Source organism: Hemiscyllium ocellatum, chromosome 20 (genome assembly GCF_020745735.1).
Source record: "Hemiscyllium ocellatum isolate sHemOce1 chromosome 20, sHemOce1.pat.X.cur, whole genome shotgun sequence".
In the NCBI taxonomy this organism is placed as follows: Eukaryota; Metazoa; Chordata; class Chondrichthyes; order Orectolobiformes; family Hemiscylliidae; genus Hemiscyllium; species Hemiscyllium ocellatum.
Genome location: NC_083420.1, coordinates 28,736,661 through 28,763,270, shown reverse-complemented (window position 1 = coordinate 28,763,270; position 26,610 = coordinate 28,736,661). Strand labels below are relative to the sequence as shown.

Genomic DNA, 26,610 nt, shown 5'->3' with positions numbered 1-26,610 from the left:
TACACTTACTTTTTGTGTGAAAGAATAAAATATAAGGCAGAGTTCAGGAAATGGGGGAGCATAGATTAAAGACATAGGATTTCTTAATTTTTCTGTGGGGAGAGGACTATTGCATTGCTCCTTTAACACTGCTGGAGCGGATATATTATTGTTTTCTCCCAGGTAGCGTAACAGGGTTGTACAAACCTCAGGATTACAAACACCAGTCGGTGAATTGGGAGCATTACATATTCTCTCTACATGGGGAAGCATTGTGTTTGTATTCAAGTGTGCGCTGCATGTGGTGGGAGGGAGATGAGATCATAGACATCTGCGAGATAATGACTGATGGGAGTTGAGAGCAGCATAGCATTAGGGCAGCTAGCAAATCAATAGCGTCTGCAGACGAATAGGATTTTTACATTACAGTTCCATTGCAGTCAATGTGTAGCATGTGAAATTTCTCATATCCAGGATTACTTTTCTTTTTAGATATTTTTCTCTTCATATACTTTATGGGTGCAGTGTAAAAAACATTTTGCTCTGGTTGTTTTTTTTATTGTATCCGTTTTTGAGTGAGACAGCATCCACACTGCTTGGAGACAGATTACCATGCTGGGTTTGGATGTATGTGAGTTTGGCAGCCAGCTCCTGGAACTTATGTGGTTGACAGTATGCTACAAAGGTGAGGCAAGAGTTTTTAAATTACTGTTCTGTGCTGTTAAAATTTCAAACCCAGAAGCCCATCCTTTGTTTGAAGAGCTATACCGTGGATTCCCTGTAAGAGCAAAGCCTGCACTCTTCACTGCTGACTGAGCAGATTCTCCTTAATGTCTCTGTTAAATATTCCAGTTCTTTTCACATTTCTGATCAGATGGCTTATTAATTTAGCCCTTGGCATGAAGTTGTATTATACTAATGTTACTTTGTGATGTAATGTGCTATATATATATGTGTAAATTAACATTGGTAAACCACACCCATATGCATCTTGCAGAGGAGAAATAACTTTCTGTTTCTCAGCATTACATCCAATATTTGAGATAATACTTCTTAATGTATTGAATAAGGCTCAAGAAATATATCTGGTGACTAGCTACAGTCATGTGATGGGCTACTATGATGACAGCTCAAGAATTATGCTTAACCCCAATTCCATTTACTTTAGTAAAGCTTGATATTTCTAACTCTGTGTGTATCTGTGAAAACAAAACTACTGAATTTTATGAGCGTCCTTTTTTCTTAGCAGTTTGAAATCTGATCCATTTAGAACCTTGTTTAACCTATCAGATTCACTTAAGTCAAAAAGCTATGTTTTGAAACCTAATGATAATCTTGAACACTGAAAATTCTTATGTCATGGCTTTCTCCAACTGAACCGAGCTGATTGGCGATTGCACTCACATTACCTGGGGCATGTGAAGTCTCTGGAACATAAAATATCACCATGATGCAGTTGTAATGAAGTAGTTTAACAATGAGAAGTATTTTTCATCAGTAATGTAGATTTATACTTAAAGGTGATAATGTTTGGTGTAAGCTACCAAAGGAAATGATGCAACAAGACATTTGAGGTACAACATTATAGCTGCATGTCCCTCCAAAAGTGTCTATTCTGATTAACATATGGTGCAGTTTAAGGCAGGGCTATCACATGTGTAGCTACAGGCTTTCAGTGTGTCGATTTCATGGTTGGAACAATGAGGGTTAAATCACAGGAACACAAAATTGTTACAGTGCAAAAGAAGACTATTCAGCCCATCATTTTGCGGATTCAATAGGAAAATTAATCTCAAGTTAACTCCTCACAATTATTATTCCTAGGCTGTGAATTCTGCACCATTTTGTTTTCTAACTGTTCAGTTATAAGAATACGGTTGTCTTAAAAGTGATACCCCATTTGCTGCTGTTGATTCTGAGGCACTGTTCACTTTGACTGTTTCAAATCAGAATCTAAGTTAGAATTTAAACATTGTAACACTCTGTTTATCCTGCTTAGCTGAAATCTTAGTATTGCGCCCTGTAAGGGATATCTCTGCTCATACGGCCTGGATAAAGCTTCTCCCAATGTTTGCATTATCTGAGTATTTCAGCTAATTGTAGGTGAATTTAAAATGTCCATCAGAGATCTAGGTAGACCCTTGATCAGCTGGCTGCAGTATGAATGTGTTGAACTAATGCTTCATGTGTGGTTTGAAACTTGCCCCCTCACATTTTGTTTCACACTGGATTCAAGTCTTTACTGTGGCTGCTTTATTCTGCTTCTCAGATTGTAGGCAAAATTAAATCTGTTTTAAAGTCTGAGGGAGCAATATACTTTTCAGTGTTTTCCACACCTCAGTACTTTGATAACAATGACTTCTCTCCTGGAAAGTAATCAATGCTTTTACAAAGGAAAGATAATTGGGAATGCCATCACTGGGATTATTTCCTGCAGAGATACAGAGAAGAAAGAAAACACTCAAGAGAGATTCAATTACCCTCCTTATAACTCCTCTTATGTTAGAATTATGCAGTGCATAAGTTGATTTGACAGAAGAAAATACTTGCATTTATATAGTACCTTTCAAAACCACCATGTGTCCCAAAGGACTTTGCAGCTGTGAAGTAATCTTTTGTGAAGTGTAATTACATTGTAATATAGGAAATACAAAAGTCAAATTGTGTATAGCGAGGTCCTGTCATGAACAGAACTGATATGTTCCGTTTACTGGGCATGATTAGTATGTTTGTATGTAAGAAGGATTTTCTTAATATCAGAGTGTGGATCCCAATTAAAATCATTATAATTTTAACAATTGTAATTATCTCAGTCTCTTTTGTTACAGACCTATAGTTTCTTAGATGGTTTTGAAGCTTGACAGATGAAGTCAGGGCCTTGAAAGATTCCCACCAGGTTCCCAGATGTTTTACAGTCAGGAGAGGTTGAGGAGAGTAAATGAAAACAGTTGATCCAGTTCAACCAATTTCTCCTCATAGGACAGTCCTGCCATCCTCTGCATCAACCCAGTGAACCCCTGTTGTACTCTCCCCAAGACAAGTAAATCCTTTCTTAGGAAGACTGAAACTCCTTGAAATATTTTAGATGTTGTCTCACCAAGGTTCTACATAACTGCAGTAAGACATTCCTTCTGAACTCAAATCCTCTTGCAATGAGAGCCAATATATCATCTTCCTTTTTAATTGTTGACTACACGTACCTGTCCATTTTCATTGCCTGGTGTACAAGGACACCCAGATCCCTTAGTATATTCACATCTTTCAATATACCACCATTTAAATAATACCCTTAATTAAAATACAAGTTACTGCTTTTCACACTGAAGTATATAGCTTCACAATTACTTGCATTATACTGCCTCTGCCATGTGTTTGCCCACTCACTCAACTTGGCTGAATCACCTTGAAGCCCTTTGCATCCTTTTCACAACTCACATCAAACCATCAAACCTTGGCCCCCACCCCCCCCACAACACCCCCAAGCCTTGTGTCATCAACAAATTTGGAGATGTTGCATTTTGTTTCCATATCCAGGTCATTTAACAATCATGAATATCCAAGCACTGATCCTTGCACAATCCCACTAGTCATTGGCTGCCACTTGTTCACAATCTCCATTTCCTCTGTTAACCAATTCTTGATCTATCCCAATTTATTATACACAATCATATGACCTTTAATTTTGCCCACAAATCTCTTATGAAGGACCATATTAAAAACTTTCTGAAAATCCAAATACACCCCATCCACTGGTTCTCGGTGATCTATTCTGCTAGTTACATTCTCAAAAAAACTCTATAGATTTGTTAAGCATGATTTCTCTTTCATAAGCCCCTACTAGCGTTTTCTCATCCCATTGATGTTTTCCAAATTTTCTGTTGTTATACCTTTTATAATAGATTGTGGCTTTTCCACTACATGTTGTGCTAACTGATCTGTAATCCCTGTGTGTTTTCTCCTTCCCATTTTAAATAGTGGATTTACTTTTGCCACTCTCCAATCTGTATGACCTGAACAATTCTCCTTTGTCCTACTGCCTTTATTACGGACTGGGTGATGCCCATTGACCCATTGACTGGTTTCCCCATTGTCTATCCCTTCCCCTCAGCTATCCTGAAACAGACAGGTGCTTAAATCTTTACTCCTTTAAATATTCCACCTCTCCCTTAACACATACAATTGGCCCAATGTAGAGGAGGATGTGATTCCAGCCCTCTCTACCCTGCTCTGGCACACTAAAATTGACACACCATCTGATGTTGTCATTTTCAGGCCCCCAGCACCACCTCAATATGCATCTTTCAGGGGAGGGAGTACAAAGAAATTTGACCCCAGTTAACTAACATGATGCAATAAGCAAATTCTGATTCCCATGAGCGCTGTCTGAAGTATCAGGTCTGTCAAGGGAATGGAAACACATCTGGTTTTCTTTTTTGTGAAGTGCAAATTAACAGGCAACTGCCTGGGTTTTCTCTGTAGTCAGTGACAGAGACATCAGAGGAGGCAAAATTACTTGTAAAAAGAGTCATTAATGACATTTTATTTAAATAAAATAAAAAGGATTTGATAATCTATGACCCATAATATTGCAAGAAACAAATTCATGGTAGGCATAATTATTTATATTCCTAACAGTGCATCACTGACTTAAAATGAACTTGTATTTTATGCTGCATGGGAGTATTGTTGTTTTCTCAGTTAGGGACACTTTGTTTAAGAAATATAAATTTGTTCAACTAGAAAATGGTATTCTCCAAAGCAAAGAGACCATTAGTAACAGTGTTGATTGCTTTGCATTGCATCACTGAAACCGTGCAATGGCCTATAATGGTGTTATAGAAATGTGAAGTTGTTAATGATGTAAAGCTGAAATCATCACTTAAAAATCTGAAGCATCTGCCTAATGTAACAGGACGACATAGAGACAGATTTCTAGTGTTTTATTAAAATTGCTGTTTATGTTTCTGTCCATTAATAAGATATATAACTTTCACACCATTGATTAACATTAGTTTCTTCCAACATCTTTCCTCACACTTTCCTGGGAGTGTGATTCTGTTGTTCCAATATTGTTAAATGTCAAACATGTTATCAATGGGGGGCAGCTCAAAACAAGAAATAGTCCCTTTTACACTTTGTAAATCAAGGCAGCAAAGTGCTATTTCTCATGCTTTGCTTCCCCAAAATGAATTTTACCTGCAATCAATTGTATTTAATTGCATTCTTCAGTCTTCAGAGCTTGCAGCACTGAATATTAGGCCTTAGTGAGTGATACAACATACAGAGTATATCTAAATCACCTTGACATTATGCACCCATTCATCCAATAAACGATTAAACATCTTTCGGCCCACAAACATGGCCACACCTGCAACACTCATAAGCAAATATCCTCAAATTAGGCTTATTTGGAAGGTATCTTATGTGACCAGAGTTCTAGACACAGAGGGAAGAAAGCTTTTTTTATGGTGTTTTGCTGCAAAATTTAGTTTTTTTTTGCTTCATTTAATGCATGTTTATGGCCTAAGCATGATTCATGTTAAAAATTGAAAAGTCTCCCAGATGACCAGGTCCTAAGTATGCTGTGCCGAATGTGCATACTTAGAGGATGTGATACCTTGTTAAGTCTTTGATTGTTGCTGTTAAGATATGACACCATTAGATATAGCAGCAGAAGTAGACCATTCAGTCTGTCAAGTCTACTTTGCTATCCAATGAGGTCATGGCTGGGTGGATAAACCTCACTTTCCTGACTTTTCTACATAAATATTGATTCTCTTAGGGATTAAACAGCAACTTTTAATGTAGCTGTATTTTAATAAAGTTGTGATGATACGTGGTCATAACCTCAAAAGAAGTACATTATGGGCTCATTTTATAATTCAACTCTGGGGTGCATCCACTGAAGAAGGTCCAGTCCTTTTTGCTTTTCGTGTCAACACAAATGTACAATTGCAACATTTAAAAGGCATCTGGATGGGTATATGAATAGGAAGGGGTTGAAAGGATATGGGCCAGGTGCTGGCAGGTGGGATTAGATTGGGTTGGAATATCTGGTCAGCATGGACGAGTTGGACCGAAGGGCCTGTTTCCTGTTGTACATCTCTATGACTCAGTGACTCTCTAAAGGTATTTCTCTGCAACTCTGCACTAAATTGTATTTGCAAACAAAATAATTTGTCAAATATCCCTAGGAACATGAATAAAAATACTTCGGCATGATTTGTCACTTTAATGTATTACAATGCTTGGCCTACTTTTTGTATTTCCTGCTTTTAATGTGTCGCTGAGCCATCGAGACATTTGTGCTAATGTAGGACACAGGATCAATTGTAGGACCTTCATTCAGAAATCAAACCTCCATTAGCATAAGCTGCACCCAGAGTCTGGTTTAATGAAGCTGAATCAACACAATTGCAGCAAATTACTACTGATAGTCAGACTTGGAAACAGTAAGTAATTACAATGTTGAGTGAGCAGCCAACCAAACATGGAAAGTTCAGGCTTTCTTTTGGAAAAAATGTGATGTAATAAATTAATTTAAGTAAAAAACACAGGCCAACGCAGCACATTTCATGACCTCAGGATGTAATGCTTTGCAGACAATGATGTACCTCTGAAGTCATAGCCACCTTGTAATGTGGGAAACATGGTGCTTAATGCCCACAAAGTGTGGTGAATAAATGGCCACATCATTTGTTATTGGCACTGGTTGAGAGAGAGAATTGTTGGTCAGAATGCCTGGCAAAGCTTATGCTCTTCTTCCATTCATGATGAGGGATATCTTGTGTGTGCCTGAGAAAGGGGATAGGAACATATAACATTTCACCTGAACCATAACAGTGATGTATTCGTGCACAACTGCACCAAAGTGCTAGCCTGAATTATGGTCTTGTACCCAAAATATTATAATCTCCTACCTGTGAGTTTGAAGGCTGGTGAGTTTGCGAAATGCAATGTCTGGCCTGCATGAGATCCATTTGCCCTATCCAGTCTCCTATATAGCTGTGGTTATGTTGGACAGAAAATCCATCCTTGTACTTGTTAAAGCCCTTAAGTGGCCAGTTAATTATCATTTAAGTGCCTAATCTTGCCCTCTGTCACTCAATGACCCAGGACCAGTAAAGGCCAGCTATTGATGGGTAGCCTGGCAGCTTTCACTGCATAGAATGGCATTGGGCAGGAGAGCAGACCAGCTTTAGGGATCTTCTGTGCCCATCCTACAAGGTCATGCCTCCTTTTTCATTCTCCTCCGATCTCTTAAATCTGGCCTCCCACTCCATCCACCCCACCTCATTGGGACTGGCACTCAGGCCTTGCTAATATGCCAGACTTACCTAAAAATCCAGGATTCATAATTTCCTCTTCTTAATGTCCCAGCATAGGTCACTGCTTGTAACTCTCATGCTGGGACTACAGAGCTGCTGGCCAATTGGATTGTCTGTCAGCTCTCTCTCAGGGAGAATGCCCTCCCCATAAAGAAGAGAAGGGGAGGAGTGTTTAAGCCTTAGGCAAAAATGCCCCATTGAGTGTTAAATGCCTGAGGAGCAGTTACATTCAGTGGGGATGTGTTCTTTATCAACTCTTCGAGGGATATGAAACTAAGCCATCAGAAAAAAACAGTCCATGCCGGGAGTGAAACTTCAACACAACAATATTTGACTCCAAAGCTAGAGTGGCGCCAGAGAGCCAAAATAAACACCTGAAGGGCACTTCCAACATGGGCAAGCAGATTGGATGGTGTGAGGGTGAGGACAATGCTGTGCTTCAATGTCCAACCTCATTTCTACATACCAAGATTACCAACTGAATATGGGGCAGACTGTAAGGTGAAGCCAGACCTTTGCAGATACCTGAACCTCTGCTTCAATTTTCCTGTGGCATGATCCAGAATCTTCCTGATGGGTCCTTCGTTTTGAGATAACCTGCACAACTTGGGTGCAGTGAGGTTGTAGACAGATGTTATAAGTCACTTATGATGCCTGCAAAATCTAGCCTGTAACAGATAAACTTAGAGAAGCCAATCAGTAGTCAAACCAATATTTCATAAATTGACATTTCTTGGCATCAAAGCATTATATAATATAGAAAATAAGATTAGTTAATTTTACAGAATTATTTACTCTTGTGTGTCTTATTTATTCTTAAGTGGGCAGCACTGCTGCCTCACAGCGCCAGAGACCCGGGTTCAATTCCCGACTCAGACGACTGACTGTGTGGAGTTTGCACGTTCTCCCTGTGTCTGCGCGGGTTTCCTCCAGGTGCTCTGGTTTCCTCCCACAGTCCAAAGATGTGCAGGTCAGGTGAATTGGCCATGCTAAATTGCCCGTAGTGTTAGGTAAAGGGGTGAATGGGTGGGTTGCGCTTCGGCGGGTCGGTGTGGACTTGTTGGGCCGAAGGGCCTGTTTCCACACTGTAAGAAATCTAATCTAAAGTCTTTCATGCGTGAGTGCTGGTGAACTGCAGCTTCAGGACTCTGATGAGGTCAGTTGAGATCATCCTGTTGCACTTGGTCTGATGGCTGAACAATAGCTGCCTGTCAGGAAAAGCAAAATCTGCTACAAATCCTACACATCACATTGTCTTTTGCCACTAAGGAAGGCTGACATCTGGTCACAATTAATGTTGCCTTTGACTTCAGTTCTCAGTTAGATTTTCCCACTTGTTGTAATCGATATTGAGGGCTTTCATATTATTATTTGACAGCATTCTTGAAGCAGAGCCTTTAGCCCCTGCAGAGTCTCTTGCCATGGGCTACCTTCTTACTTAGAGTTATAGAGATATACAGCACAGAAGCAGACCCTTCACTCCAATCATCTATGTTGACCAGAAATCTTAAATAAATCTAGTCCCATTTGCCAGCACTTGGCCTACATCCCTCAAAACCTATTCATGTACCCATCCAGAAGTCTTTTAAATGTTGTAATTGTACCAGCCTTAACCACTTCCTCTGGCAGCTCATTCCATAAAAGCACCACCCTCTGTGTGAAAAGTTGCCCTTTAGGTCCTTTTAGATCTTTCCCCTCTCAACCTAAACCTATGTTGTATAGTTTTTGACTCCCCTACCCCATGGTAAATACCCTATCCATGCCCCTCACGATTTATAAACCACTAAAAGGTCAGCCTCTGATCCTCCAGGAAAAATAGCCTCTCCCTGTAGCTCAAACCCTCTACTCTTAGCAACATCCTAGTAAACCATTTCTGAACCCTCTCATAACTCTTTATAATATATCTGTGGCGATATAGCCATCTTCTTCCCTGTGCACATTCCCAAGTCAACAAAGCCTTCTTTACTTGATGAAATATTAACATGCCTGTTTGTACTGGAAAGGGCTAGTTCATTGGTGAGTCCAGTATGATATCAATGATATGTGGTAGGTACTGGAGATAGAAGTCAATGAGCTTTTGCTTTTTGGTAGCTATAAGCTGCTACTCAGAGATGAAAACATTCTCTGTTTGATTCTATAACGTGCTAATGTAACCTCTTAAAATGCAATATTTCTCTCAGCACCATTCAACGAACAAATCCAAACACTTTAGTATCAAATCAATACAGCAGAGTGAAAACTTAGTTCATATTAATAAACATAAGTTTCATAACATTCATGCTGTTTTTCTTATTCAAGTAACTTCTTATTTTATGATTGTGCAGTCAGCATCACTTGCCCCCTCCATCAAATTTCACAGCATTGTATTAAATGCACCCTGAAACTGCAAATCATATCCCTTTCTAATAGACTGCATCTATCCCAAAACCCAAACATCAAGATTGCAGGGATTCAGTAGTGTGGGTACAGCTGTCGAAAAAGATGTTGTGAAACTTGAAAGGGTTCAGAAAAGATTTACAAGGATGTTGCCAGGGTTGGAGGATCTGAGCTACAGGGAGAGGCTGAACAGGCTGGGACTGTTTTCCCTGGAGTGTTGGAGGCTGAGGGGTGACCTTATAGAGCTTTATAAAATTATGAGGGGCATGGATAGGATAAATAGACAAAGTCTTTTCCTTGGGGTTGGGGAGTCCAGAACTAGAGGGCATAGGTTTAGGGTGAGAGGGGAAAGATATAAAAGAGACCTAAGGGGCAACTTTTTCACTCAGAGAGTAGTACGTGTATGGAATGAGCTGCCAGAGGATGTGGTGGAGGCTGATACAATTGCAACATTTAAGAGGCATTTGGATGGGAATATGAATGGGAAGGGTTTGGAGGGATATGGGCCGGGAGCTGGCAGGTGGGACTAGATTGGGTTGGGATATCAGGTCAGCATGGACGGGTTGCACCGAAGGGTCTGTTTCCATGCTATACAGCTCTATGCCTCTAATTGATTTTATAGGTACAATACACGTTACAGACTTACACTTCCACATAGTTTGCACTTGCACCTAATTATTTTCTACCATGCTTCACCAGTGGTTCTGACACTCAGTCCAAGTATTGACTGTTGTGCCAAGATCAGAAATACACGATTGGATCCTGGCAATGATAGATATCTTCCTGCTACCACACCATCAATACCTTCTGAAACCCAACTATTAAACTAGTAGCAGACATTGGCGGGAGAGTGATTGAGACTAATGAATTCTACCTTACCCCGATTCTTATCACAAGGCGGCAATTAAAATAACCATTATAGGACAAGCCAAACAGAGAGCAGCCAGGGAATTCCTAAAGGCATGGCACTCATCCACAGATTCAATCAATAAGCACATCGACCTGGACCCAATATACCGACCACTGCAACGGACAGCTGGAACTGACAACCGGAAGCGGCAGATTCAAACCACTACAAATGCCGGAGGAAAGATCACAGAAGTGCTTCACAGGAGGCTCCAAAGCACTGAGGATGTCACCTAGACTGGGGACGAAACGTCTGCAACACAAATTCTCAGCTCGGCGAACAGAACCACAACAATTAAAATAACTGTCTGATCATTTGAGAATTTGTACCTTTGTGCAAAAAAGGGCTATTTTACAATTTTGCAGAGTTAAAGTAGAATTAATTTGTCTGTTATCACTTTGTTTGTTCCTTTAGTTTGGAGATATGCACTGATCTGCAATGATGTAACCTATGTCTAACCTCAAACTAGTAAAGTGCTTGAAATAACATAAACCCAAATGTTCATGAGGATTAAGGTATTCTCAACGATTTGGACGCAATTATATGTTAAAATTAAAGTTTCTCACAGATGATATTGACATTATGTATTTGGAATTTTCAATTCCATTGATAAAATCCAACTATAGAACTGAAAGCTAACTAACAATAAATCGGTGTGCTTTTTCTCTAAGATATTTTGGCAGAAAAGGATCCAGAGCTGTATCCTGTAGAAGAGGATGCCTTGGTTGACTCAAGCTACAGAGCACCAGCACAGAAAACACTGAAAGAAATTCAGGAGATGGACAATGATGATGAGAGTTTGAATAAGTACAAACAGACTCTTCTTGGCCGTGGCCCTCTAGATATAGGTTAGTGTCTGGTTGATATTTGTGTACTCAGTTATATGACAGTCAAAGGGAAAACACTCCTATTTCCTATCTATGAATAATAGTTGAAGTAATAGTTTGAATTCTTTCTAAATCTTTAATTAATTTCTTGAAATGCTAATTACACTGTTATGCAAATTAAATGTTTAGACGAGTTGCCTCTCAATTAGCAAAAGTAATGGGAGGCTTGCATTAAAAGATATGGAACAGACAGGAAAGGGAAATATGAATGAACTAATTAAAATAATACTACACTCAGATAAAAATATAACTAGAAACTTGGATTTAATTGCAGAAATTGCTGGAAATATAAGGTCTGAAAAGAGAAAAGATTGCTCCTGTTGTTTTCAATGATTTGATTAATCTGTGTTTGATTGTTGTTATGCTCCTAGCTGATGTTTGTAATTGTTAATTGTCTCTCTGATCTATCTACCTGTACTTGATTGATTAAACCTACGGGTGAAACAAGAGAGCGAATTATGCAGAGAAGCTTCCATTGAAAGATCTGAGTTCTGGATGAGATCATGTGTATAGGAAATCATATAATTTCTGAGATGCTAAAAGTATTCGAAATAAATCTGTTCTGATCCAGAACTAGAATCTTCATTGCATTACACTGAGAGAAATCAGACATTTAAGGTAACAGCTCCATATTTTTGCTGGATTCATTTCATTTGGAATTATCAAAAGTATCTGAATGTCAGGGATCCTTCCTGCCAATCTGCAGACCTTCTCCCCACATACAGTGTCTCCCAAACGTCTGGTTTAATCTTCAGTTGAAAATTTGTTGGATTGTTACTTTATCTTTTTACTGCAGCCGGGTCATCTGTGTCTAATGAATTGGGATGGACAGTGGTGGGGAAGTGCTATCAAGACCAATTTTAAGATTTTGAGTGGAAAGTTTGGGGAAGGGTAAGAGAGCAGGGAGAGAGGTATAGGGGCCATGATTCATGATAAGAAAAAAGAAACCAGAGGCTACGTATAGCCTTCCATCCTGCGTCTTCCCATCTCCTCAATTGTTATAACTGAGTTGCAGGAAGAATGGGTTAGAATTGAACAGCCTCCGTAACTTTGGTGGAAGATTCATGAAAATCCTAAATCTGGTCCCAAGATTTCTTTTGGTAGTTTGGAGAACAACGGGAAAAATTCATTCCTTGAAGTGGTTAATTACTGTTAAATACAGAAAGCCTTTCGTGACATTTATCCAGACTTTGAAAGTGTTTGTTTCAGATCTCTCACTGCTGACAGTTGTAGTTGTATCATTACAATGCCGCCCCCCCCCCCCGCCCACACCCATGCCCAAATGGGGTGGAGGGTGATATATTCCCCCATTAATTGGTGGCCCCTGGCCCTACAGGGAATTGAAAGTCAGCCCAGTGATCAGGTTTGTACGTCATGATAAGACTTGTACAGCAATTTGCTGAATCTCTGTTGATTGTCATGGCTGTTTGTTACAATTAATCAATGAGGGAAATTGAAGTGTGCTTCTTAAACTGTTTGGACATGTATGTGGCGTGGTGACTCAGTTGTTAACACTGCTGCCTCACAGTGCCAAGGAGCTGAGTTCAATTTCACCTTTGGGTGATTGTCCGTGTGGAGTTTGCACATCCCCCCGTTTCTGTGTGTTTTTCCTTCGGGTGCTCTGGCTTCTTCTCACAGTCCAAAGATGTGCAGGTTGGATGGATTGGCAATGGGAAATTACCTGTAGCATCCAGAGATGTGAAAGCTATGGTAAATATAGGCTTATGGGGCAGGATAGGGGTTGGGTTGGGGTAGGATACTCTTCAGATGGTGGATGTGGACTCAATGGACTAAATAGCCTGCTTCCACATGGTAAGGATTCTATACAACGATTAACATGCAAATTAATTTAAAATTTCTTGCCAAGTTGCCAAGTATGAAATAACCTCTATCCAGTTTGGAGATCACGAGATGAAACTTTCACAATGCGAAATCTCCCCAGGCCTTGAATGAGGTGGGCTATGGCAAGAAATTTAATAGTATTGTATAAGATGGCAAGAGAGAAATCAACAAGTCACATTTTTGAATTAAATCCCAGATATTGAGACTCACAAGTGAGCGGCGAGAATCCTATTAAATGAGATTATCACTTATTATCACCCTCATTACCACCTAAAGCTCATCTCTTTAATATGCAGGCTCTCATTTCTCCAGCTGTCAGATAAGAAAAAGATGTCAAGTGTTCCTGCCAATGAAGGCCAGAGTGGGTAGCTAACAACTCCAGCTCTTGCTTCTCTGGACCTTTAGCTTGGATACACGACACCAACATTGTCGCACCCAGATTATTGGCAGAGACCTCACACACACCTTACATCTATGGATGCTGGAAACTGACACAAGCCATTACAATATGTTTCTGTCATTCGCTGTGCACTTCAGAGCACAAGGACACCTCTCATTGAAATACACTTATACGGACAATACTGAGAGACAGGCACACAGCTCATAAATCGAACTCACCTCAGGCTGCTTGTTTCCTCTTTTAGTGCTTACTCTTTTGCACCTACTGGGTTGCTCACGACACCCCTGCCTTGTGTTGTATTTCAATGCTTCCCCCCTTGGCTGCACTTTAAAGGCTCACAATATTTCTGACATACCGTGCAGTTTAATGCAGATACAAGATGGGAAAGTAGAGCATGGGAGGGGAAGGAATAAAAACAATGACTGCAGATGCGGGAAACCAGATTCTGGATTAGTGGTGCTGGAAGAGCACAGCAGTTCAGGCAGCATCCAAGGAGCAGCAAAAGCCCTTTGCCCGAAACGTTGATTTCATGGGCAGCATGGTGGCACAGTGGTTAGCACTGCTGCCTCACAGCGCCTGAGACCCGGGTTCATTTCCCGATTCAGGCGACTGACTGTGTGGAGTTTGCACGCTCTCGCCGTGTCTGCGTGGGTTTCCTCTGGGTGCTCCGGTTTCCTCCCACAGTCCAAAGATGTGCGGGTCAGGTGAATTGGCCGTGTTAAATTGCCTGTAGTGTTAGGTAAGGGGTAAATGTAGGGGTATGGGTGGGTTGCGCTTCAGCGGGTCGGTGTGGACTTGTTGGGCCAAAGGGCCTGTTTCCACACTGTAAGTAATCTAATCTAATCACCATTAGTCCAGAATGGGAGGGGAAGGGGTCATGTGAGGGTGTCATCCACCATAGGTAGTAAGCACTCGAGCTTCTATGGGAAGACTGTGCATGATTTTTTTTTGCTATGTCTGGAGCTTGAGGTATGAAGAAGGCAGATGCAAACTGAGATAGACTTCTTTGGTGGTGACTTGGGGAAGTGTAAAGCCAATAGACTTGAGGGAAAGGCGATATTTACACTTGGGGATTCACAAGGCAGAGACATGGAGCATGAGACTCACTGTTTGAAGAGGGACCACTGCTGCCTTCCATTGTGCTTCAAGTACCAAGGGCACAATGAAGATATAAATGGCAGCAACTGCACATGGAGTGGATGGGCAAAGTACTTTATTCTGTGATGGAGGGGACTTTAGCTTCAAGCAAAGTGAGTCCCTTCAAAGGACAACACATCTGCCTTACACTGAAGCTGAAAGACACTTAGAGCTGAGTTGCCAAAGTTGGAATCACCTGCCATTTACCCATTGTCTGCACATGGAGCAGCAACTGCTGTCATCCCAACTGGAGCACTGACTAACATGTAGCACTGACTAACATGTAGACTAACATACAGCATGTAACATGCTGTAATCATGGCTAGACAGGGACTCAGAAACACAGCTGGAAGTGGAAAGTGAGCATACATTTACAAAAGTGGAAACTTATTTACATTGATGACTCTCAGGCATGACCTCAGAAGGTTTTCTTTCTTTCCCTCCGACTGTGTCTCAGTGCGTTCCTGTGTTCTGGAGGGAGACTGATCTACAGTGAAGTACATTTACTTTGGAGATTTGGTGATCCTTTGGGTGTTTTTGTTTAACGTGCTGAGTGTCTCCTGTCCCTGTCCTTGACCTGAAGCCCCATCAGAGCTGTGGGTGGCAGGCAGGGAGAGGTGGAGGGACTTCCAGTGTGTCTGGGAGGAGGTGTCTGGGCGTGGGGCTGGTGTTAGCGCTGTGAATGGTTCCTTCTCTGGCTTGATGCCTGCTGTCCTACTTGTGGGGAAAAAGCACCTGATGTGAAGTCCTGGTCTCTCATTCCCTCATTGCTTTGCTGTTAGTGCTGAGCACTAAAGGCTGCATGTATATTTATCATTCTCTGAGATTTCTGGACCTGGCTTCCATGCAGCTGCCACCCTTTAGATAGAGGAAGTGGACAGCCTCATGCCTGAGGCAGTGGGATCCGAATAACAATGCTACAGCCTTTATGTCAGTTTGCGCAGTGTCTCTGACAAACTTAACCATTTTTCCTGTGCCTGATTATGTAATTGTATGAAGTTCCTGATAAACCAATATTATGAGGCCGTGCCCTACTAATGACTGAACGGGTGTCTGGTCTCCAGCAGTCTTCTGAGTGACAGTGACCTGGGTCTTTTCTCCTTCCAACTGCAGTCATAGCAGTCAATGCTCACCAGCATGTTGTCTTGACTCTAATCTAGAAAAGATACTCACCGAGATGTCAGTATCTGAGCTGATGAAGGATGGTGAAGACAGCTTTGCTTAGTACTTCCTCTGAGGCCTCTCTGTTCTCTTAGAAGATGATAAGGGGATATCCTGCAGGGGTCCTCATGTCTCCAGCCAAGTTGCTGTCAAAGGAGCAAAAGCTTGTCATGTTAATAAGAAATTCACAGTAGGCAATAGTGGGAGAATGGTACAACAATGACCAATTCTTCTTTCTTGGTTTCTGAAACATGGACGTGTCTGCATCTCAATGGGACTGGTCTTGATCTTTACCTCCAGGGCCGAACTCTCCTTGTAATGGATGAAGAGATGAATATTTCCACCATCGTGGGCTATTTTCTCCTGCAATGAGAGAAAGGAAAGGACTGAGTGAAGTGAAAGTGGATGGCATTCCTAGTGCTGATGCAGCTGGTAGAAGGGTAGGGAGCAGCTTGGGTGAGTGAGTAGGCAGCACAGAGCCCTGCAGGGTTGGTGGTGTCAGGGTTGAGGAGAGTGTCAGCGAGTGAGGAAAGCTGCTGCAGGCAATAGTAAGAGTGGTAGAGCATGAATGTAGGTGGGAAAGGAGTAAACAAAGATAAAGGAAGTATGGTATAGCACAGAGAAATGTGTAGCATTTAGCCATTGGAGCAGTGAAGGTTATTGACTTACTTCCTACACTGGTAGATATTTTTCCAGATGGTTCTGACCATATGACCTGGGTGCCAACTTTAGATCAGATTGGCAATGCCTGGCCTTCACTGCCAGCCCTGGGGAAGAGGTCAGCCCTTCTCTGCACCACTCTGTCACCAGGATGTCGAGGTGCCTGTCCACAACATGTGACACTGTCTTCAGGATAATTCACAGGGACTGTGCAGGGTAGATCTGGACTGATTTTATGGTACCGGCACCAGGGATGCTGGAATATCCTAGCAGCACCAAGTACTTCTGGCTATATTTAATAGGAGAATTGGGCTAACATCGGACAGGAGGAGAACCACAGGGGCCTGGTAGATACAGGTCATTCTGTTATAACGTGCATTTCGTCAATGCAAATTCGGTGTAATGCGATTGATGAATTGGGGATGCAGTTTCTACAGCGCGAACATTTAAAACGTATGTTGACTGTAATGCGATATAATGTTTTAAAAGCGTGAGTTTTCTATAATGCAGGGTTGTGCAAGAACACAACCATCATATTATAGAAGTACTGACTAGAGTTAGTGACTAGGCTTCACACTGAGAAATGGTACATTAAACTCAACAAAAATGACACAACCAGAATATGGGAAGATTTAACCCTTTATTTCATTCTTTTATTAAGGTTTTACTCACTGATTTCTCTATATATTGTCAGTTTTTCTATATCACGATGGTGCAATCTCATGTTATAGAAAAAAACGTGCTTTAGAAACAGCACTTAAAGTGTTGGTGATGTAATTGTGTTACAGCCAACACGTTTTAAAATTTGCCCTTTAGAAACAATGTCCCCAATTTGTTAATTGCGTTATAGCGCATTAATGTTAGCAAATTTCATTTGCTTCTTTTGATCTACCATACCAGGTTTCATTGTGGGATCTGATTAGTCCAATATTACTATCACCAGGTTTCATTGTGGGATCTGATTAGTCCAATATTACTATCAGCTGGGATCCTAACATTATTACTTTATCCTCTTCCTCCACTGTGAAAACATGTAGATGTGTTTCTGTAATAAATCTTCCATATTATAGTCTCACCTGCACTCATCTTTAATAGGCCACATTCTCCTTCTCAATTTATTTCAAATATATCCTACTCTTTCTCAACATATTACTTTAACTTTTGATGGTATCTCTGTCTTTTTAAGAATACTTCTGGTACTTTCTTTCTTTATATTCCTTTATTGCTATTTATAGCCTTTCTACCTCTGCTGGATTTGCACTTTCATAACCTTGACATTTGTGTAATATTCCTGAATACTTTTAATGGTAATGAACCTTTAAGCCAGTGAAGCCTGCCTTTAGTTCAAGATGGCAACTTGATTAAAGATTTGAAGTGTGCACTAGAAATGGTAGCTCTAAGGATCAAGTCTCCCATTGACAAACCACCATTGTGGTGTGAATTGGTGTGAATATTGTTCTGTTATCTATGACATCAGTTAACAACCCTTTCATTGAAACATAGCAGATATGAACAGGAATAGGCTATTCAATCCTTGACCCTGCTCTACCATTCAATATGATCATAGCTAATCATTGAATTCAATAACCTAATTCCACTGTCCTCCCATAGCCCTCAATCCGTTTAGCCACAAGTAATATAGTATGCTTGCCTTCAATGGATGGGGTATTGAGTATAAGAGCTAGCAAATCATGTTAAAATTGTACAAGACATTGGTTCAGCTGCATTTAGAATACTGTATACAGTTCTGGACGCCACATTACCGAAGGGATGTGGATGCTTTAGACAAGACACAGAGAATGTTTACAAAGTTGTTGCCTGGTATGGAAGGTGCCAGCTGTGAAGAGAGATTGAGTAGGTTAGGTATATTTTCATTAGAAAAAAGGAGATTGAGGGGAGGCCCAATTGAGGTTTACAAAACCATGAAGGGTATAGACAGGGTGGATAGAGACAAGCTTTTTCCCAGGATGAAGGATTCAATAATGAGAGGTCATGCTTTCAAGGTGAGAGGTGGAAAGTTTAAGGGGGATACACAAGTCAAATACTTCACACAGAGGGTAGTGGGCATTTGGAACGCGTTGCCAGCAGAGGTGGTAGAGGCAGGCACGGTAGATTCATTTAAGATGCATCTGGAAAGACGCATGAGTAGGTGGAGAGCAGAGGGATACAGATGCTTAGGAATTGGGCAACAGGTTTAGACAGTAGATTTGGATTGGCTCAGGCTGGAAGGGCCTAAGGTCCTGTTCCTGGACTGTAAATGTTCTTTGTTCTTTGCACCACCTTCTTGAAAACACCTAATAGTTTGACTTCAACCACTCTCTGTGGTGATGATTTCCAAAGGCTTCCAACTCTCTAGGAGAAGAGTTTCTCCTCATCTCAATCCTAAGAGTCTTCCCATTTATCCTTAAACAATTATCCCTGATTTTGGACTCCCTTATAATAGGAAACATCTTTCCCTCATGAAACCTATCGAGTCCTGTTATAGTTTTATCGGTTTCTATGCACTCCAGTGAATACAATCCTAACCAACACATTCTCTCCTTGTATGTCAGTCCGACCATCCCAGGAATCAATCTGGTAAACTTTTGCTGCACTTCTTCCAAAGTAAGAACATCTTTCCTCAGGATCCCCTCCAATGTCAGTACATTTTTCCTTAGATACCGGACCCAAACCTGCTCACAATATTCCAAATGCAGTCTGACCAGATTCTCAGCAGTACATTGCTGCTCCTGTACTCTAGTGCACTTGAATCACATGCAAATATTGCCTTCCTAATTGCCAACTGAACCTACATGCTAACTTTAAAAGAATCTTGAACTAGGGCTTCCAAATCTCTTTGTGCTTCCGATTTCTGAAATTTTTCCTCACTTCTCAACCCACTCTCCTAGCATGTCCAAGTCATTTTGTAGCATCCCCACTTCCACACCATTACTTGTTCCTTCACCTATCTTTGTGTCATCTGTAAATTTACAACAATGCCCTCAGTTCCATTGTCCAGATCATTAATGTGTAATGTGAGTAGTTGTGGCACCAACACTGACCCCTGTTGAATTCCACTTGTTACCAGTTGCCATCCTGAAAAAAAAACCCTTAATCTCTACTTTCTGTCTTATGACAGTCAGCTAAACCTCTATCCATGCCAGTGCCTTGTCTCTAGCACCATGGGCTTTTATCTTATTTAGCAGCCTCCTGTGTGGCACCTTGTCAATGGCCTTCGAGGAATCCAAATAGATTACATCTACTGACTCTCTTTTGTCTAACTTGCTAGTTATCTCCACAACAAACTCTAACAGATTTGTCAGGTATAGCTGAGGGTTACTTTTTCACGCAGAGCTGCCAGACAGAGTGGTGGAGAGGGCAGTATAATTAAAAGGCTTCTAGATGGATATATAAATATGAAGGGTTTAGAGGGATATGGGCCATATGCTGAAAAATGGGACCAGGTCAGATTAGAATGGGACTATGTCGGCATGGATGAGTTGAACCAAAGGATCTGTTGCATGCTGTATGACTCTATAAGAAGAAACCAAACTGTACAAAATATTCCAGGTGTGGCTTCACCAATGTCTTGTATAATTGCAGCATGACATACTTGTTCATGTATTTGAATCCTCTCGCTATGAAGGCCAGCATATAGTTTGCATTCTTTACTGCCTGCTGCACCGACGTGCTTACTTTCAGTGAATGCTGCATGAGGACACATATGTTTCATTGAACATTTCACTCTCTCAACTTTCAAATAATAATTTGCCTTCTTATTTTTGCAACCAAAGTGGATAACTTTGCATATATCCACATTATGCTGCATCTGTCATGAATTTGGCCACTCACTCAACCTGTCCGAATCATGAACCTTCCTCACAGTTCACCCTTTCATGCAGCTCTGTGCCACCTGCAATTTTTTTTTATATTACATCCAGTTCCTTCATCTAAATCATGAACATATATTGTGAATAGCTGGGATCCCAGAACCGAGCCTGTTGTATCTCTCTAATGACTTCTTGCCATTCAGAAAAAGACCAATGTATTCCTACTGTTTGTTTCCTGTCTGCTACTAACATTCTATTCATCTCAATACATTACCCCCAACATATCTGCTTTAATTTTCCACATTAATCTCTTACTTTGGACTTTGTGAAAGTCTTCTGAAAGTGTAAATAAAGTTCATAATAAAGCAGTTACTAGTGGTGTGTCCCAGGGATCACAATTATTTACAATTCATAGCGATGATTTGGAGTTGGGCCCACGTGTATGGTGTCAAAACTTGCTGATGACATTAAGATGAATGGCAAAACAAAGTTTGCAGAGGACTGAGTAACTTTGCAGAGGAACATAGATACATTGAGTGAGTGGGCAAAGGTCTGGCAGATGGAATACAATGTTAGTAAATGTGAACTCATACATTTTGGTAGGAGTAACAGCAAAATGGATTGTTACTTGAATGTAAAAAGTTGCAGCATGCTGATTTGCACAGGGGCCTGGGTGTCCTTGTGCATGAATCAGAGAAGGTTAGTCTGCAGGTACAACAAGCCATTAGGAAGGCAAATGGAATTTTGTCTTTCATTGCTAAAGGGATTGAGTTTAAAAGTAGAGAAGTAATGTAACAGATGTACAAGGTGCTGGTGAGGCCATATCTGGAGTTCTGCATACAGATTTGGTCTCCTTACTTAAGAAAGGATATACTGACACTGGAGGGGGTGCAGAAGAAGCTGATTCCAGAGTTGGGGGCGTTTGCTATGAGGAGAGGCTGAGTAGATTCAGATTATATTCATTGGAATTGAGAAGAATGAGGGGAATCTTATAGAAACATATAAAATTATGAAGGGAATCGATAAAATAGAAACAGATAGGATGTTTCCACTGGTGGGTGAGACTAGGACGAGAGGACATGGCCTCAAGATTAGAGGAAGCAGGTTTAGAACTAAACTGAGAAGGAACTTCTTCACCCAGAGGATTGTTATTCTTTGGAATTCCCTGTCCAGGGAAGTAGTTGACGCTACTACAGTAATCACTTTTAAAGCTGAGGTAAATATTCTTTTGAAACATAAAGGAATTAAAATAAATGTTGAAAAAGAAGGTAAGTGGAGCTGAGTCCATGAAAAGATTAGCCTTGATCTTATTGAATGGCGGAGCAGCCTACTTAAGCTCCTGGTTCTTCTATTCTGCTCCTGATCAACTCCACTAGTTACATCCTTGAAGAATTCCAGTAAATATATCAAGCATGATTTCCCTTTCGTAATTCCTGTTGACTATGTCTAATTCTAACACTGTTTTCAAAATGGTCTGAAATAAAATCGTTGATCATGGAGACTAGCATGCTCTCCACTATAAACATCAGACTCACTGATTTCTCTCTACCTCTGTTTTTAATTAGTGGAGTTAAATAAGCTAGCCTTCAATCTCTAGGAACTGTTCCAGAGTCTAATGAATCTTGGAAGATGACTGCCAATGCACTCACACTTTCTAGGACCACCTGCTTTAGTGCTCTGGGATAAAGCTGGTCAGGCCCTGAGATTTATTAGCATTCAATCTCATCAATTTCTCCATTACCATTTCTCTACTAATACAGATTTGCTTCAGTTCCTTCCTTTGTCTGAACCTGACATTCCCATCATGTCCAGTCCATAATTCATGTCCTCCTTTGTGAACGCAGAGGCAAAGTATGAATTCAGTTTGTCAATCATTTCTTTGTTCCCCATTATAAATTCCCCAGTTTCTGACTGTAAGAAATCTACATTAGTTTTCACCAATCCTTTCTGTTTACATACCTATAGAAAGTATCACAGTCAGTTCTTATGGTTGCTGCAAACTTGCTCTCCCCTTCTTTAACAATCCTGTGATTCTTCTTTTCTGACTTCCAAACTGCTTCCAATCCTCAGATCTATTGTTATTTTCTTGCCAATTTGTATGCCTCTGTTTTACATCTAATACAATCTATAGCTTCCCTCATAAGCCATGCTTTGGCTTCTGTTTTCTTTGTACTCTTCCAGCAGATAGAAATAAACAATGTTTTTAGCTCACCCATTCACTCTTTGAATGTTTGCCATTGCCTGTCCATTGTCAATCCTCCCTGTAACATTTTCTAATCCACCATAGTCAACGCATGTCTCGAGCCATTGTGATTTCACTTTTAAGATTCAGTACCCAGCTGCATGTTAAGACCACTGACTTAAGCCTGTTCTGATGAATGTTTACCTCTTGCAGATCCCCAAACTCCCAACATTCAAGTAACAAGTTTGACCTTGGTCTGTCCTACTGCACCTGAGCCCATTTTCATGGATCTAACAGGTAAAAAATTTTAGTTAAACTATGGACTTTGTATTCCATTAAGTTAGATTGACAACTGTTGAATTTAATATTGACATAAACAGTATTAATTTATAACAAAGCAGCATGTTGTATGTTCCTTATCCTTATTTCATTTGCCATCGTGTAATGTGAATGCCAGAGTTAAATTACAGGTTAATCCTTGTGTTCATCCTTTTGACTCAATGAAATTAGCATTATAATATGAAGATTCAAAAGACACCTTCTTGAATTTTCTGATGAGTAAAGGTACTTTTAAAATTTGGAACTCAGGAAGCGCACACCCCAATTTGATGCCAGGTTGAATGGGTTGCAAAAACAACAAAAAATCCATGAAGAAAGCTAAACATTTTGCTTATGAAATCAAATGTTCTTCATTCAGAAGATTGTGAATCTTTGGAATTGTCTACCCCAGAGGATTGTGGTTGCTCCAGCTTTTAATATATTTTTGACTTGAATAAATAGATTTTTATATATTTATGGCTGGGATAAATAGAGTTTTTTTAGTGTTTTGGGGAATGAAGAGATATAGCGAATAGGCAGGTAAGTGAAGTTGACGCTGAAGATCAGTCATGATTGCATTGAATGAAGGAATGAAAACAATTCTCATCAACTCACTCTTCAAAGATTGCCTGTTATCTTGAGACAATGTCCCCACGTTCTAAATTTCCCAGTGGAGTAAACAATCTCGTAGAGTCTATTCTTCAGGCTCCTTCAAAATGTTGCATGTCACAACTAAAGACCATCAATCAAAACCCTTATTTCCCACATGACTCTCTGAGTCACATGTTTAATTCCCTGATTCACTTGACCCTGTGCCAACTGGAGCATGGTTTAGGTAAAAAGAAAGATCACCTTTGAGGTTCTGTGCTTTCATTTGAACCTCATGTCCTCAAACATACTCAGCAAAATATAATTTCTAGCTTGACCTATGTTGTTTGTTCCTTTGTGAACCATGACTGATGGATCCTTATCCTCAAAATCTGTATTTGGCTCCATTCATAAAGACATCTGCCCCAAATTTGTCAATTAGTTATTAATTTAGTTTGTTAATATGAGACCATGTTATAGTCTCCAAGCCTGTATACAAAAGTACACTCAACAGCTACTACAGGTTAGAAAAAAATGAACAAAGTAGCACCTTCTTCCTCCTCTGAACCAAAATTTGTGACTTAGCACTCCATTCACAGGTATTTTAACTCTCCATCACTCTGTACTTCCTCACTTGTAATAAAACCTGTCTACTGTTATAGAGAGCTGATGTCTCACACCCAAGCTGCAACTACTAAATTTGTTTTCTGCAACAACAATTATGGGTGGCATGGTGGCTCACAGTTCCAGGGTCCCAGGTTCAATTCTAGCCTTGGGTGACTGTCTGTGTGGAGTTTGCACATTCTCCCGTGTCTCCTCTCTCAGTCCAAAGATATGCAGGCCAGGTGAATTGGCCATGATAAATTGTCCATAGTGTTAGAGGCATTATTCAGAGGGGGATGGGTTACTCTTCAGAGGGTCGGTGTGGACTTGTTGTGCCGAAGGGCCTGTTTCCACACTGTAGGGATTCTAATCTAATATCTATTTTAGCAACCACTTGCAGCTGATTGACAGATAACCATCACTGCCACCAACTCAGTTTCTTATGAACTTGCTCCTTCCAAGTTCTAAATTTGAGTCTGGTTGTTAATTCAAATTACAGCTGGAGAAATACTTACCAGAAAGACCCCACCCACAACCATATTCTGATTTAGCACTCATTCATAAAACATTTTCTCCTCGGATCACCTCGTGCTTCCTCACTCTTCTAAGCATCTAAAGTGTTGTATTTAAGTTAATGACTGAATGTTCTCATTGGAAAAAGGCTGTTACTGTAGGAAGATTCCCTACTTTAAAAATGTAACAATTCAGAGGCTTGATCACAAAATCTAGATTGAAGCTGCAGTGCACTGTCATTCAAATGAGCCTTTAAATTGACCCTCAATCCAGTCCCTTGATGGATTTAAAAGGTCCCATGGTATTATATTTAAGATAAGCAGGAAGTTCTCTCAAACCACCTGGTCAATATTTATTCCGGAATCAACATCACTACAACAGATTAGCTGATCATTACCATATTACTAGTTATGCAAAAATCAGTTGCTATCTTTCCAGCAACAGTGACCGCACTTCAGGGGTAATTGGTTGGTTGTATAGCACTTTGGGCTATTCTGATGGTTGTGCAAAACACCATTTAAATAAAAATTTATCACCTTTCTTTACAGTCTCTGACTTGGAACTTGCTTAGTTGCTAGCAAAATTAATAAGAGCCCATGGTTTGAAAGAAAGATGATGTAATCTGTGCATGAAACTAGAACTGTCAGATTAAATGGCAATGAAGTGAATCTAGAGGTACAATGAATTTATGTTTCATTGGAGTTGGCAGCTGATGTAGCTGTGAATGATGGTTTCCAGTAATTGCTTATTTTCTTATTTGGTATCTGACAAGAGCAAGTGTGATGCCGAAACAGAGCATTATAAAAAGGTCGTCTGAGTTGTTAGAAATTCAACTTCATATACAGAGGAACCTTGATTATTCAAATGAGATGGGTGGGCACTATTTTGTTTGGACAATTGATTATTCAGATAATCGATTTTACCTTAAACAAGGGAAACCAGGGTGATCAAATGCTGTGCTCTACTGGCGAATTTATTTAAATCTATAGTTTTAATGTGTTGACCGCAAGATGACACATATTTCACATGATGAACAAAATAAAGTAATGATAACATGAGAAAATGTTTTTAAAATGCAGCAGTAGTTAACATATGGCAAAGAGTGGTGAAGACAGCATTAAACAAGGGCCTGAACAGCTTCGGCGATCGCAGCAACCTTTGTCAGTTTCCGGGAACTCAGTCCTGCGATAGAAAGACAGAAGCATCGCCTCGCGCATACATTTACATTCTCGGCCTTTTTGTTCAATGAACAGCCCAGTAAAGTGATGGGAATACTGTAAAACACTTACCTTTGCAAGGAGCTGTGTAACAACCTTTACCTAAAAAACATCCAGTCGCTGATGTTTGAGCTGCTCGTGTTTCTTTGTTCTTGCCAGTGTTTTCACATGTTCTTCAGTATAGGTAAATCAAATACACTTAGCTCTTTCACATAACGTTTTTGCGGGACCTTGAAATCTTCTTTGGATAATCCAAAATTCGGATAATCGATAACCAGATAATCGAAGTTCCTCTGTAAAATATGTCTTCTAGCAATGACAATTTCAGAGAATGAACTGTTTTCCATAGGTAATCAATCACTAGTTGATCATTTTAAAATGGATTTGTGGCAAATCAATTACAATTTCACATAATCTGGAAAAATCCCACCTAGTAGGTGTGCAAAGTATTTTTGCCTCTGACTTTACATTGATGCCATAGAGGAGGGACAACACTTATTCCTGGTAATGCTTGCATGTGCACTTATTGCAAATCAAAATATATCCTTGCCCTGCCTTGATAGAGTTATGGCTGTCGAATTATCTCTGACAGAACTGCTCCAAGCATAAAGCTCGAAGTTGTATGGTGTTTTACTTGACCAAGTTCAGAAAGTTTTCATATGGACAAACATTGCTTTAGAGGAATGGTGTGTAGTCAGAGACC

The 26,610-nt window shown here is 40.3% G+C and overlaps 1 protein-coding gene across 1 annotated transcript in view; it reads left to right on the top strand.

The window, feature by feature from the left end:
* The first annotated feature begins 591 nt into the window (after positions 1-591).
* Positions 592-26,610, top strand: part of arhgdig (Rho GDP dissociation inhibitor (GDI) gamma) — a 54,266-nt gene continuing 28,247 nt past the window's right edge. Inside the window, exons 1-3 of the mRNA XM_060840240.1 lie at positions 592-664; positions 11,262-11,438; positions 22,882-22,965. Coding sequence (XP_060696223.1) covers positions 592-664; positions 11,262-11,438; positions 22,882-22,965 — 334 coding nt within the window. The remainder of the gene's footprint in view (positions 665-11,261; positions 11,439-22,881; positions 22,966-26,610) is intronic.